We start from the raw sequence: 12,549 nt of genomic DNA on the forward strand, positions 1-12,549 counted from the left end.
TCGTTGATATGGTTGAGCCTCAAGTTCAACTACTTAGTATATGAAAAATATGGGACTTTTTGTTTATCTTAAGGCCACCGTACCCAAATGGTTCTAGTCCCAAGAACTTGCGGTCCGAGGAGGTCTTTTTGAAGATAAACTCACTCCTTATATTGTTAAATATATGCCCAATTCGGCTGCTTGCAAGTTCCAAGGGATGAACAAATTTCCAACAATCCTGAAACCATATATCATAATAAAAACCTAGCTATGTCATTGACGATGAGGTGCCATTTTTATAAGTTTTCACTAAAAGGAAAGTCATATTATGAACATGGGCAATGAGTTCACACCCTAACCCCTAACCTCTAACCTTTAGCCAAAAAGTTCATCTCCTAACCTCTAACCATAGGCAGTTTTACTGCACTTGGCTTGCAACCAAGTCAACCGTATTTGATTACCTTTTAAAGAGAGGAAGGTCTCCCTTAAATTGGGGTCCTCAAACAGGTCCAGTGCCCGAAAGTAGAGCTGTTCGCCAATGCCTTCAATCTCATCCAGTGCTCTAATACAATTTGTTATCGAAAATTTTTCACTAGGCATTGCTGTGGCTCTCCTCAACTTTGAGGCAGCAATCATCTCTCGCATGGCTTGTGCCATGGTATCACATATTTCTTGATCCCTTCTGCTTCTTTGATCCTCAGAAGAGTGTGTCTCAGATGGACGTTTCCTTTTTCTCTCTGCTATAACCTTGGCCGCCTTTTCTGCTGATAATGCATTTCCTTGCACAGGCTTTGAGGATGGTGGGATTTCAGAATGAGGAGGGGCTTCACAGTCAGGATATGAACTCAAACCTGCATTGTCTATTCCGGCGGACTTGTCCAACCCCTCATAGTGACTAGATTGGGCATACTTCCCATCCGCGGTTGAGTCTGCGAATATTGTGCAGAGCTGATCATATATGGGACAGTCCTTGACTTTAATTGTTTCAGGCCTAGGCTGTACCCCAAGGTCTTCCCACAGGTGAGCAAACTCGATACAACAAGAATCATCCAGAGTGAAGTCATTAGTTTGATCATAAGCTGACTTGAGACCGTAGAAGCGCGTCCTTAGAACATCCAAGTGCTTCCTCAATTGATTGTTGTTGAAGTTGAGATCTGTTTGCCTGTTAAACTCGTCACGAATAATGTTCCATGTTTTCTTGTCGAAGACATTGTTGGGTCTGTTTCCCAGTTGAATCTGCTTAACAACCAAGTCTGCGAATGTCTTATCAAGGGAAGCTGTCCACCTAGTCCTTGAACGTTCTTGCTTGGGTTGATGACTGCCTTCATTGTCCATCTACAGCTACAAAAAGTGCATCTGAAATCAATAACATTCCACTTATTAGTATGCTATGATCATCCTAAACACTAGAAAATACAGACTCTAGAGATCATAAATTTATTATTGTATCATAGAAATTTCCCAATCAGCATTGAAATGAGTGAACTTACATGCCTTGAATGAAAACTAAAACCTTTTCATAGAAATAATAAATTTCTTTCTCTTCATTTGAAATTGGGTAAAATTCCCTTGATTCAACTAGAATGTAGGCAGATTAAAACCCTAAAAACAATAATTACAATGCCCCAAGAATAAAACATCCCAATTAATAATATCTAAAGACAAGTTTTTCCCAGACAATCAGATTATACATATTATGCATGTTATATACAAAACGCTAAACAAATTGGAGAATTCAGTAACAGAATCCTACGTTCCGAGAGAAAAATCAGAATACAAAATGGGGCGGAGACTGTAGAGGAAGATTATGTAATAAACAATGACGACGAAACCAATAGTGGAAGAAAGAAGTTACCTGCCTCCGGGATATCGCCGTGAAATTGCCTGAGAGAGTAGCCTCTGCTTCCCAGTCCCCTTCTTTTCCCTTTTTTTTTTTTTTTTTTTTTTTTTTTTTTTTTTTGCTTTTTGGTTCTATCGGAGAAAAATGTGAGAGGGGTTTATGCTTCTGGTCAACGTTCAAGGTGTATTGAGACGGAGGACATGGCAGCACGTGATTGGTTCCGTTGGCGCTCACGCATCAGTTACTCTAAGGCCCCGTTTGGTTCATGGAATAAATTTGAGGGTAAATTATTTTCCATGTCATTCCCCACGGAATGGAAATGGAAGATTCGTTTCTCACTTTTGGTAATGCTGGGAAAGTAATCGGAAAATATAACTTTATTTCCTTTCCCATATTTGTTTTGAGTAGGAATAGAAAAAAAAGTTTGTATAAATTTTCAATTATACCCATATTAAATCAAATAAAAAAATAATGCATTTAATGATATATTGTAATTCTAAATTGTTAATGGGGATAAAATAGTCATAAAAAATATGTGTTTAATGTATTTTCTCAAACTTTCCCATGAGGAGGGAAAACAAACCCCAAGTTGGGAGGATGACTTCACTTTCCCCCGTACTTTTTCATGAGCCAGACAACGAATTCCCAAACGGAGCCTAAGGGACGCATTGTGCTAAATGGTGCGTTCTGGCAATGAATATTTGATATTTCCAATTTTCCTTTTTCGCATAGATGTGATGTGATACATATTTCGTAAATAATAATAACAATTTGCCGGAGGATTAATAATCGGAAGAGGAATGTTAGCAACCTTCTCTCTAACATTCTCCTTTGGACCTTCTTCCTTTTCCTCATGACATGTGTCATTCTCATTACACTAAAAACAATGTCATTAATGCATTAAACAAGCTAACTTTTGCTTTCCAAGTTTACCTTATTCAATTGATCTAAAAATTTTTTTTGACAACTTTCTTACCATCTTAATAAAAAATTTAAAAAATAAAAAAATAAAAATGTAACGTCAGTTATTTTTGGGTCTTTGCTTCTTTTTTGTACAGGTTTTGGCTCTCCTCTAAGCCTTTTTCCTTGGGTTGTTATAAATGTTTGTCTTCATGACCATTAAAAATAGAGTATAGCAACATATTATAGCCGTTTGTATAATATAGATGCAAACCACTCTTTTGTTTTTCTTTTGTTAATCTAAACTGTAATTTATTTATTTATTTTCATATTGAATTCGATTTTGATGATTTTCCTTCTATATATTTTATCTCAAGCCTATGTTGTTAGGGGATATTTTGGTTTATTTAGTAGTATAAAAAAATGCAATCAAGCAATTTCCTTGATTAAAAAAAAAAGTTAGTCTGTAAACTCTGTACCATTGGGGTGCTTACAAATGTGAATGACGTCTTTTTTATATATAAAATAGAAAATTGAAATTTCTTTTGTGTTAAAAAAGAGAGGAAAGCATACATTTTCTTTCAAAAAAATAACTTACGTTATAAATAAAAATAAAAAAACTTTTTATTAAGATGGTAAGAGAGTTGTTTTTTTTTAAAAAATTAATTGAATAGGGTAAACTTGGGAAACAAAAGTTAGCTTGTATAATGCATTAATAACATTGTTTTAAGTGTAATGAGAATGACACATGTCATGAGGAAAAGGGAAAAGGTCCAAATGAGAAGGTTAGAGAGAATGTTGCTAGCATTCCCCTAATCGGAAAAACACCAAACTGACAGTTTTTTCTTTTTAATTAAAATCTTTATTATATGTGGTAGCTTACAATACTTGTAGAGGATATGCAAACTGAATAACACAAGCATTGCTGCAACATATAACTATCAAAGTATCATTGATTATGATTGATAATCTACAACTACAAAAGATGTTTACACTTGGCCTTAAGCCATGCAAATTTGATCTCACTTTTGATGCATATAAATGTTTCCCTCCGGTCAGGGTCCTGGAACAAATCTGAAGCAGCCAGATAAAGCTCTTCATCAACCCCTGCCATCTCATTCAATACTTCAATGCAACTGGATATCGAGAATCGATCACCACTATGTGCTACAGCAGCTGCTCCTGCTGCTCTCTTGTTTGTTGAGGGAACCTCCTCACGTTGGGAAACAGCATCCACGTTTGTGTTACTAGTTTCCCTACACACTCTCCTCTGACGACTTGAGCTGAGAGTTTGTGTCTTAATCCGCCGCTTATTTCTTCCACTAGACATATTCACTTCTTCAGATAGTCGTGATGATGCCTCATCGACTGCAGGTTCAGGTTCAGCAGAAACACTAGCAGTTTCTGGAGTGCCCACCACATTGACTGTTTGTTGATTCAGCTTCACATCATGACTTGAGAGGACGTATGTCTCTTCAGCTTTTGACTCTGAAAATAATGTGCATAACTGTTTGAAAATTGGGCACTCCTTGTTTCTAATTGTTTCAGCCACAGGATGTGCCTGCAAGTAGAATAACGCCCGCAATGTTCGTCAATGCAATGACAATGTAATGGAAATTAACTTGAGATATGCAGAGGGCATACCGTGGTGTACTTTTCCCACAATTCATCATCAGCCATTACCATATTTCGAGAATTGTCCCAACTAAAACCACTTTGATCAAGAACCGACTTTATGTTGTTGTACAACCTTTTAAGAACATTTTGGTGATTCCTCAACTGTTCACCGTCAAACTGCAAACCTGTTTTGTAATTGAATTCTTCCCGTATATGTTTCCATGCTTTCTTGTTGGACATTTTATTTTGCCCAGTTTGCTCAATCAACAAGTCTAAAAGTATCTTATCCAGTGGCGCTGACCACTTTGCTCTTGATTGGTCTTGCTTGAATTGATCTTCACTAGGCGGACTATCCATCTACAATATATTCCAAGAAACAAAACCCGTGCAAGTTAAAAGATCTGGTGAAATAATTTCATTCCATCAACGATTAAGAATGAAATGAACAGAACAAGTACCTTTGAAGCAGCTGTCTGTGATTCAGGGAAAGCATAATTTCCAGAACTGCCTGACTCTGAAAATATCCTGTTTAACTGTTCATAATGCAGACATCCTTTGACTCTTATTGCCTCAACTTCAGGATGCTTCTGTAAATCCAACTAGATGAGAAACATACTATGGAAAATGAAGAGGCAATTCATGTAAGTATGATTCATGTAGAGTGAAACTAACCTCGATGCATTTTGCCCACACATCATTCTCAGCAATTACCATGCATCGAGACTTGTCCCAACTAAAGCCATCCTGATTAAGAAGTGACTTTACACTGTGGTACCACCTTCTCAAAACACCATGATGATTTTTCAACTGCTGCTTATCATAGTTTAACTTTGTTTGTCTATTAAATTCATGGTGTATGTACTTCCAAGTTTTGTTGCTAAAAGCATTGTTCGACCTATTCTCTTGAAAAACCTGCTGAAGCATCAAATCTACAAATATCTTCTCAAGAGGCATAGTCCACTTGGCCCTGGGCGGGTCTTCATCTATCTAAAATGAGGGGAGTATTAATTACTTCTACGGAGGCACGAGGAAGGAAATGATGTATGACGTTGACATAGAAAACCCATGAAAACTAACAAAAGTACCTGATGCACGGCTGTTCCTAAAACGAGAAAGGCATGATTTACATTGGTTCCGGAGTCTGATGAGAAGATAATGCATAGCTGTTCATATATATCACAGCCCCTCTTTCTGACAGTGTCAGCCTCAGGATGTGCCTATGCATATATATTTATATGATTGCATTACAAGCCTTATAGTATTTATGAAACATTGAAGTTATACGGGGGAAGAAAATCTACCTCAATGTACTTTTGCCATACATCATCCTGAGCTAGGAGCATAGACTGAGAAGCATCCCAAGTAAAGCCAGGGTGATCAAGAATTGCCTTCACAGAATTGTATCTCTTCCTCAGAACATCGAGATGGTTCTTCAATTGTTGTTTATCAAACTTGAGACCAGTCTGCCTATTGAATTCATCTCGGATAATCTTCCATGCTAACTTTGAAAAAGCACCGCTACTCCTATTTCCTTTCCGTATTTGCTCAACCAGCAAATCTGCAAATATTTTGGTGCAAAATGTTGTCCATTTGGCCCTCGATTGGTCTTGATCCGACTGACACACAACCATTTATTCGATAAACACACCCCTATCATTGTGATATATCAAAAGAAACTTCAGAACCAGAGCAAGACCAATTTTTTTTTTATCACTACCAATTAAACAAAGAAGATAGACGGCAATGACGATGAACTTAATCTTCCAAGCTTCTTCACATTGTCATTGAACTAGTTAATTACTTCAACTGTAAATACTCACTCAGTATCAAGTTGGTAACAGCTTATATATATGATATAATATTGCTTTGGAAGCTTAGAGCTTTACTATGCACAACCATTGAGACCAAGATATAAACAGTCCGACGGTGCAAAACTGATTACATTGACTTAATTATAAGATTCACCTATACATACCTAAAATTTATTTATTTATTTATTAAAAAGAACTAGAAATTGTTCTGCACTTGGGTTGATCAGAAAATGAAAAGAAAACTCCAGTCACCCCAAGAAACTAAATCTTGAAATAGGGTGGAACAGAAAATTATTGTTTGAATCGTTCGCTCAGCAATCGAAATGTTGCATTGATCAAAGGCAGAGAATTTTCGGAAACAACATACCTGAAAAGAATCAAAGAGGTTCTTGATGATCGGGAGCTGTCTCTGCCTTGAAATGTCGGCCGTCAAATTAGCTATATGGTGTAGCAAAAAAACAACTGATGATGACTATTAATTCCAAACAGAACACCCGATACTGTAGTAGAAGACTTCATCGGCAAAAAGAAAACACTAGTACAAGACAGGACACTGGGAAACTAAAAACGCGATGTGGATAAGAGGGTTAATTTTTTGATGCGTTTATGAAATAAACGAACGGTTTTTGAAAGCAGCGGGTTTCTTTACGCAAAACGCATAACTTTTGGTTTTAATTTTTATCTTTTTATATTATTTTCTTCATTGATTGTAATTTGCAAGTTGCAACACAGGGAGGGTGGGAGGGATCCACCGTCTTTCGGCTCTTCACCAATGTAAGAAATCAAAGAAGAGAACATAATCCCCTCCTAAAATAATTATTACATGCATTCTTTTGTTCTTCGAGTCAACAAAATATTACATGCACTCTTCGGAAGAATGCAAACTAGTGTTAGAAAATATTTTCCAACAAAAATTAAAAAAGAAAATGATTGGACTGGACTGCTGGGCCAATGAAGCAATATTTTAACCGATTGCACAATTGCACCAGAATTTGGCCCACTTTAGCCACGTCATGCGGATGGCAGACACGTGATATCACACCAAAAAAGGCCTTAAACCCAACCCAACTACCGGGCCAGGGTTTAGGATCCGCTGTCAATTTGTTTCACTGTCCTGTCGGTGGCCAGTTAAAATCATCTGGTCCTTTCCTTTGGTGATATATCAACGGCGGTCACGAGTCTTCTTCACCTTTGACTTAGTCTAACACAGATCTAGGCATCTCTCTCAGCTTGCCACAAATGCCAAACCCAAGCTTCGTTTGCCAGCCTGCCTGGAGGGGCATTTCCGTCATTGTACAGGAGAAACCCAACCCACACTCCAAAAAAACCCAGAAAAAGCCGGTGAAATTAACCTTGCAGCGTTGTCGATGCAATGCCCAGTCCAACAAACAATAAAGAAAAACAAATATCTGCGTTTCCGATCCGAGGGAGCGCCAATCGATGCTTAATTAGACTCTCTGTTTCTAATTAACCACATTTTCTACCAAAACCTCGATTATTGTATGTCACAATGTGCTAGATAGATCTCTTCTCTACTTAGTGTTTTGGTTGGTTTGGTTAATTGTTTGTAGCTCAAAAATCAATGGGAGCTAAATCGAGGTCCAAGGGGTGTTGGGCATGGCTGCTGGTGCTGGTGGTCCTGGCTCTCGTTGTCACTGCTATTGTCGTCGCAATCGTAAAGAAAAAATCTAACAGCTCCGACGACGACGACGGTCCCGTCCCCGGCCCTCCAGGCGCCATTACCCAGAAATACTCTGACGCTCTCAAACTCGCTGTGCAATTCTTCGACGTTCAGAAATGTACGCTAGGCTCTCTCTTTCTTCTTTTTTTATTTTGAATTTACAATGTGTTCAATTGCTTTACTAACTGTCCACTTGATTCACATTGTTGTAGTATCGCCCAATACCCAATTGCTAAAATTGGTATAGTTAGTGTTTGATATTTGTATTGCTCTCTTTCTTCTTTTACATTTTGAAATTTTGCAATGTGTTAAATTTCTTTACCTTTCTGTTAATTCACATTATTACATTACCAATACCCAATTGCTCAAATTGGTTTAGTGTTTGATCTCTTCTCTAATTTGCAATGCATTAACCTCCTTAGTAACTGTTGAGTTGATTCAAATTATTACTATTAACCAATACCCAATTGCTAAAGTTGGTATAGACTGTAGTCCTTGATCTTTATTTTGTTTTTTCTAACTAAATTTTATTTGTGGGTGATTGTTATAGCGGGTAAGTTGGTAGATAATAAGATATCATGGAGAGGGGATTCGGGTCTGAAAGATGGAAGCGATGAGAAATTGGATTTGTCCAAAGGAATGTATGATGCTGGGGATCACATGAAGTTTGGTTTTCCAATGGCATTTACTGCCACGGTGTTGTCGTGGTCGATTCTTGAGTATGGGGATCAAATGGATGCGGTGAATCAGTTACAAACTGCTCAAGGCTCCCTCAAGTGGATCACTGACTTCCTTGTTAATGCTCATCCTAAAGACAATGTGCTCTATATTCAGGTTTCGTCTACCACTCTTCAAACACCTTTCCAACCATTCTGCCCGTTCCCATTTCTGTTTCTTCCTTATGCTTGCCCATTCCCATTTTATATTCAGCATTGTATTGTGATACTGCATTCCAGGCTAACAGTAGGATTTTTAAAAGGGTCATTTGCTTGATCATTTTCCAAGTTTAGTGACGAATATTAGTGTTTATTGTGGAATAAATTGGGGAATGTTCCTTTTTGAACCTACAATTGTGTAATGATTCTGATAAACTACTGTGCTTAATGTTGAACCATTTTCATTACAAGTAATGCTTCTGAAGTGTGTCTTCTTTACCAATTTATACTATGGGGCAGGTGGGTGACCCTAAAAAGGACCATGATTGTTGGAATAGGCCAGAAGACATGACCGGGAAGCGACCACTCACACAGATCAACTCATCTTCTCCAGGGACAGAGGTTGCAGCTGAAACTGCAGCTGCTATGGCTTCAGCATCTCTGGTCTTTAAGAAAAGTGATGCCACATATTCAGCCGCACTTCTTAAGCATGCCAAACAATTATTTACTTTTGCCGACAAAAACAGAGTCTCTTACAGTCAAAGCATCCCCGAGGTCCAGGAATTTTACAACTCAACAGGATATGGAGATGAGCTTCTGTGGGCAGCTGCCTGGCTTTACCATGCAACAGGGGATCAGTCATACCTAGATTATGTCACAGGGGACAATGGAGATGAGTTTGCTCAATTTGGTAAACCGACATGGTTCAGTTGGGATAACAAGCTTGCAGGAACCCAGGTATGTTGAGAACTATCCTTTCTTTCTTTTTTATTTTTTATTTTTTCCTTTTTATTTTTTGTGGTTGTGTTTTGTCTTCTCATGAGTCATGACTGGGGTTCCTGAATTAAGATATCTGCATGCTGTGATTTAAACTGTTATATGCCACAGTAAAATGCAACTCACCCGAGAAACCTTCCATTCAATTGGGATACTGTGTGCTGGCTTGTCCTTAACTCTTGTAATGGGCTAAACGTATGATTTGACAATGTGTTGCTCTTCCTGAATTGTTTTTAATAGCTATGTTCTTAGGATGTCCATTTGCAAGATACTGTACCATTATTCTGTAAGTACAAAATTTATCTCAGTCGTGTGAGCACTCTGCAATTTTCATGCAGGTTTTGCTATCCAGGTTGAGCTTCTTTGGTGGGAAAGATACCTCGGGCAATTCTGGCCTTCAGAAGTACAGGAAAACAGCTGAGGCTGTTATGTGTGGCCTCCTGCCAAACTCTCCAACAGCCACAAACAGCAGAACAGAGAGTAATTTTTTTTCTTTATTGTCATATTACTTGGATTATCGTGCATATCTTTCCCTTGTTGGTTTTTAGAGTAAGAGACTTCCACCTGCTGCCCAGCTTCAAGATTAGTTATCCATAAATATATCAACTCTTCTTCAACATTCCAATTCAATAGCCTCCCTTCCAGACAAATTCCATTACCTTTTACATAGTAACTGACTTGCGGCTTTAAATCAAATAGGGAGTGATTAACACAATTGCGTCCTATTATGCAAAAGATAGTGATATTTCTCTTAGACAAAGATGAAGCTCTAAACAGCAAAGATGTGTGAACATTTTGCAAGCTATCAAGTGCATATCCACGGTTGGAAACATTATTTTATTTTCAATCTATCCTAGGCTAGTTTGCGTATGCTCCTAAGGATCTGAATCATTTTGAGTTAGAATTATTCTGTTCTATTTCTGGCATCTCTCATTCTCCTTGGTTTTACCTTACCATCATGGTTGCAGATGGTCTGATATGGGTGAGTGAATGGAATGCTCTGCAGCATCCGGTTTCTTCTGCTTTCCTGGCTGCTCTTTATAGTGACTACATGCTTACATCTCGGACTTCAAAAATAGAGTGTGATGGAGATTCCTATAAGGCATCAGATATTCGGAAATTTGCTAGATCTCAGGTATGCTATCTGATTCGGCGGCCGAAGTATAGTGTGCCTAAGAGTAATGCTATACTTACCACATTTTTATCCCACATTTCTAAATCACATGATGTAGCATGTCCATATCATATGCCACATCAATTAAATCAATGAAGTATATTTTAATAAAGAAAAAAAAAAAGGTGTTAATCACATTAATTAGCTAATGTGGTATGTACACACCAGCTGCCACATCATGTGGTATAGAAATGTGGTAAGACTAGTATTATTCTGTGCGTAAACCCTTGGGAAACTGCTATTCCTTTACTAAAGTGTTCCTAAACTTTGTTTGTAGGCAAATTATGTGTTGGGAGAGAATCCTTTGAAAATGAGCTATCTTGTTGGATATGGGGATAAATATCCAAAATACGTTCACCATAGAGGAGCTTCGATCCCAGCCAATAAGAAGCCCAACTGCCGTGAAGGCTTCGAGTATCTAAATACAAAAGATCCCAACCCTAATGTAGCCGTTGGAGCACTTGTTGGTGGGCCATTCCTAAATGAAACTTACGTGGACGCCCGAAACAACTCGAGGCAAGGGGAGCCAAGCACATACAATAGTGCTCTCATCGTTGGCCTTCTATCAGGATTGGTCACCACCTCTTCAGCAGTTCAATCCTTCACCTAGAGACTAGATTTGTACGACACCATCTACACCTGTGTGTTTGTATTATATATTGGTCTCTCTGTATGCATGACCTGTTTGAATCGTTTGTGTAAAAAATTTAGTGCTGTAGCCTCTATTAGTTTGTTGTACAAACAATGATGAATTATGTGGGTTATCCGCTTATGATCTCAGCTTTTTGGTTGCATGCGTAAACGTCAAGCTTCACTTTCACTTGTAACCCAGGCTTGACTTTGTTGAATTCATTCGTTATTTTTTATTTATTTTTTTTTTTTTTGTGGGTGGAACTGAACTGGATTATTTCAATTAAAATAGGTAAGAGTTATGGTTTTTTCGTATGTTGAGATTGGACTTATTAAATTGAATAATAACTCAACATATTGTATCTTACAGGATGAGACTCATAAAAATTGCCTTAGAGACAATTTCAATCTAATTCAAACTGGACCATCAAATGGGGCCAATAATTATGAAAAGTTTTGAATTAGAAGCACATGGGGTCAAGCCTCAAGTGTGACATAATTTCGATTCCTAGTTTTTGCCCAAGGAAAAGGTAAAGTTGACGCCTAAGCGGTAGTGAGTGAATGACCCAATCAATATTGCCTTTATCCAAATAGAATAAGTAACTCGTTGACTAATCAGGAGAGTGACCGGGACATTATCCACGAACAGGAATTCTTACATTGCCAGTCACGTGACACCACCGAGTTGATGTTTATCCAAATTTAGAATTAACCATGCAAAGACGCGAAAGCAAGTTCCCTACTTCTCTGTCTGTGTCTCAATCAGCCCAACTCCTTAGGGCAAGCTCAATGGTATGCTCTAAAATAGGCTCTGAAAATGGTGGATGGAGTCCTATTTAGGAGAAATACTTTTCTGCCACAGTAATTTCATTGTCAGCATCCACGTCAGTATCCCAAACCAATTCAGTTCTAACAGTTGGCCAGACTTAAAAAAATATTTTATGCACCTATTCTCTCTCTCTCTCTCTCTCTCTCTCTCTCTCTCTCTCTCCTCCTCCTCTTCTTTTCCTCTCAGTCCATTTTGCAAGTGCTTCCAATTGCCCCATTACTCAACTAGTGTACATATTACCGTATTTTTATTTTCAACATTTAAGTAAATGTCTTTGTCCTTTTACTTTCATTTATTTTCAACATTTATATTACTCTATTTACTTAAATGTTGAAAATAAATGAAAGTAAAAGGACAAAGACATTTACTTAAGTTTACAATGTAAATAGGAAAGTACCTCCCATTTGGATTTAAATAAAAATACTAGAAAATTAAA

General features: G+C 37.8%; 2 protein-coding genes across 2 annotated transcripts; one reads left to right on the plus strand and one right to left on the minus strand.

Moving 5' to 3' along the window:
- Nucleotides 1-252: 252 nt before the first annotated feature.
- Nucleotides 253-6,744, minus strand: LOC117617917. Its single transcript, XM_034347539.1, has 9 exons — nucleotides 6,515-6,744; nucleotides 5,638-5,986; nucleotides 5,422-5,553; nucleotides 5,009-5,323; nucleotides 4,795-4,923; nucleotides 4,364-4,693; nucleotides 3,700-4,280; nucleotides 3,608-3,644; nucleotides 253-1,314 (listed from the first exon to the last, which is right to left on the minus strand). The coding sequence occupies exons 2-9, from the start codon at nucleotides 5,965-5,967 to the stop codon at nucleotides 382-384; spliced, it is 2,787 nt and encodes a 928-aa protein (XP_034203430.1). The 5' UTR covers nucleotides 5,968-5,986; nucleotides 6,515-6,744; the 3' UTR covers nucleotides 253-381.
- A 638-nt stretch (nucleotides 6,745-7,382) lies between these two features.
- Nucleotides 7,383-11,528, plus strand: LOC117613848 (endoglucanase 10-like). The gene is made up of 6 exons (XM_034342446.1): nucleotides 7,383-7,946; nucleotides 8,379-8,662; nucleotides 9,004-9,441; nucleotides 9,819-9,960; nucleotides 10,449-10,615; nucleotides 10,932-11,528. The coding sequence occupies exons 1-6, from the start codon at nucleotides 7,730-7,732 to the stop codon at nucleotides 11,262-11,264; spliced, it is 1,581 nt and encodes a 526-aa protein (XP_034198337.1). The 5' UTR covers nucleotides 7,383-7,729; the 3' UTR covers nucleotides 11,265-11,528.
- The last annotated feature ends 1,021 nt before the right edge of the window (nucleotides 11,529-12,549 follow it).

Source organism: Prunus dulcis, chromosome 1, assembly GCF_902201215.1.
Source record: "Prunus dulcis chromosome 1, ALMONDv2, whole genome shotgun sequence".
Taxonomy (NCBI): domain Eukaryota; kingdom Viridiplantae; phylum Streptophyta; class Magnoliopsida; order Rosales; family Rosaceae; genus Prunus; species Prunus dulcis.

Coding starts and splice junctions, on each gene's coding strand:
- LOC117617917 (XM_034347539.1), bottom strand. CDS start 5,967: ATGGTTGTGTGTCAGTCGGATCAAGACCAATCGAGGGCCAAATGGACA. Junction 4,694..4,794: donor CACAGACAGCTGCTTCAAAG/GTACTTGTTCTG, acceptor AATATATTGTAG/ATGGATAGTCCGCCTAGTGA. Junction 4,281..4,363: donor TGTGGGAAAAGTACACCACG/GTATGCCCTCTG, acceptor TTCTACTTGCAG/GCACATCCTGTGGCTGAAAC.
- LOC117613848 (XM_034342446.1), top strand. CDS start 7,730: ATGGGAGCTAAATCGAGGTCCAAGGGGTGTTGGGCATGGCTGCTGGTG. Junction 8,663..9,003: donor ACAATGTGCTCTATATTCAG/GTTTCGTCTACC, acceptor ACTATGGGGCAG/GTGGGTGACCCTAAAAAGGA. Junction 10,616..10,931: donor GGAAATTTGCTAGATCTCAG/GTATGCTATCTG, acceptor CTTTGTTTGTAG/GCAAATTATGTGTTGGGAGA.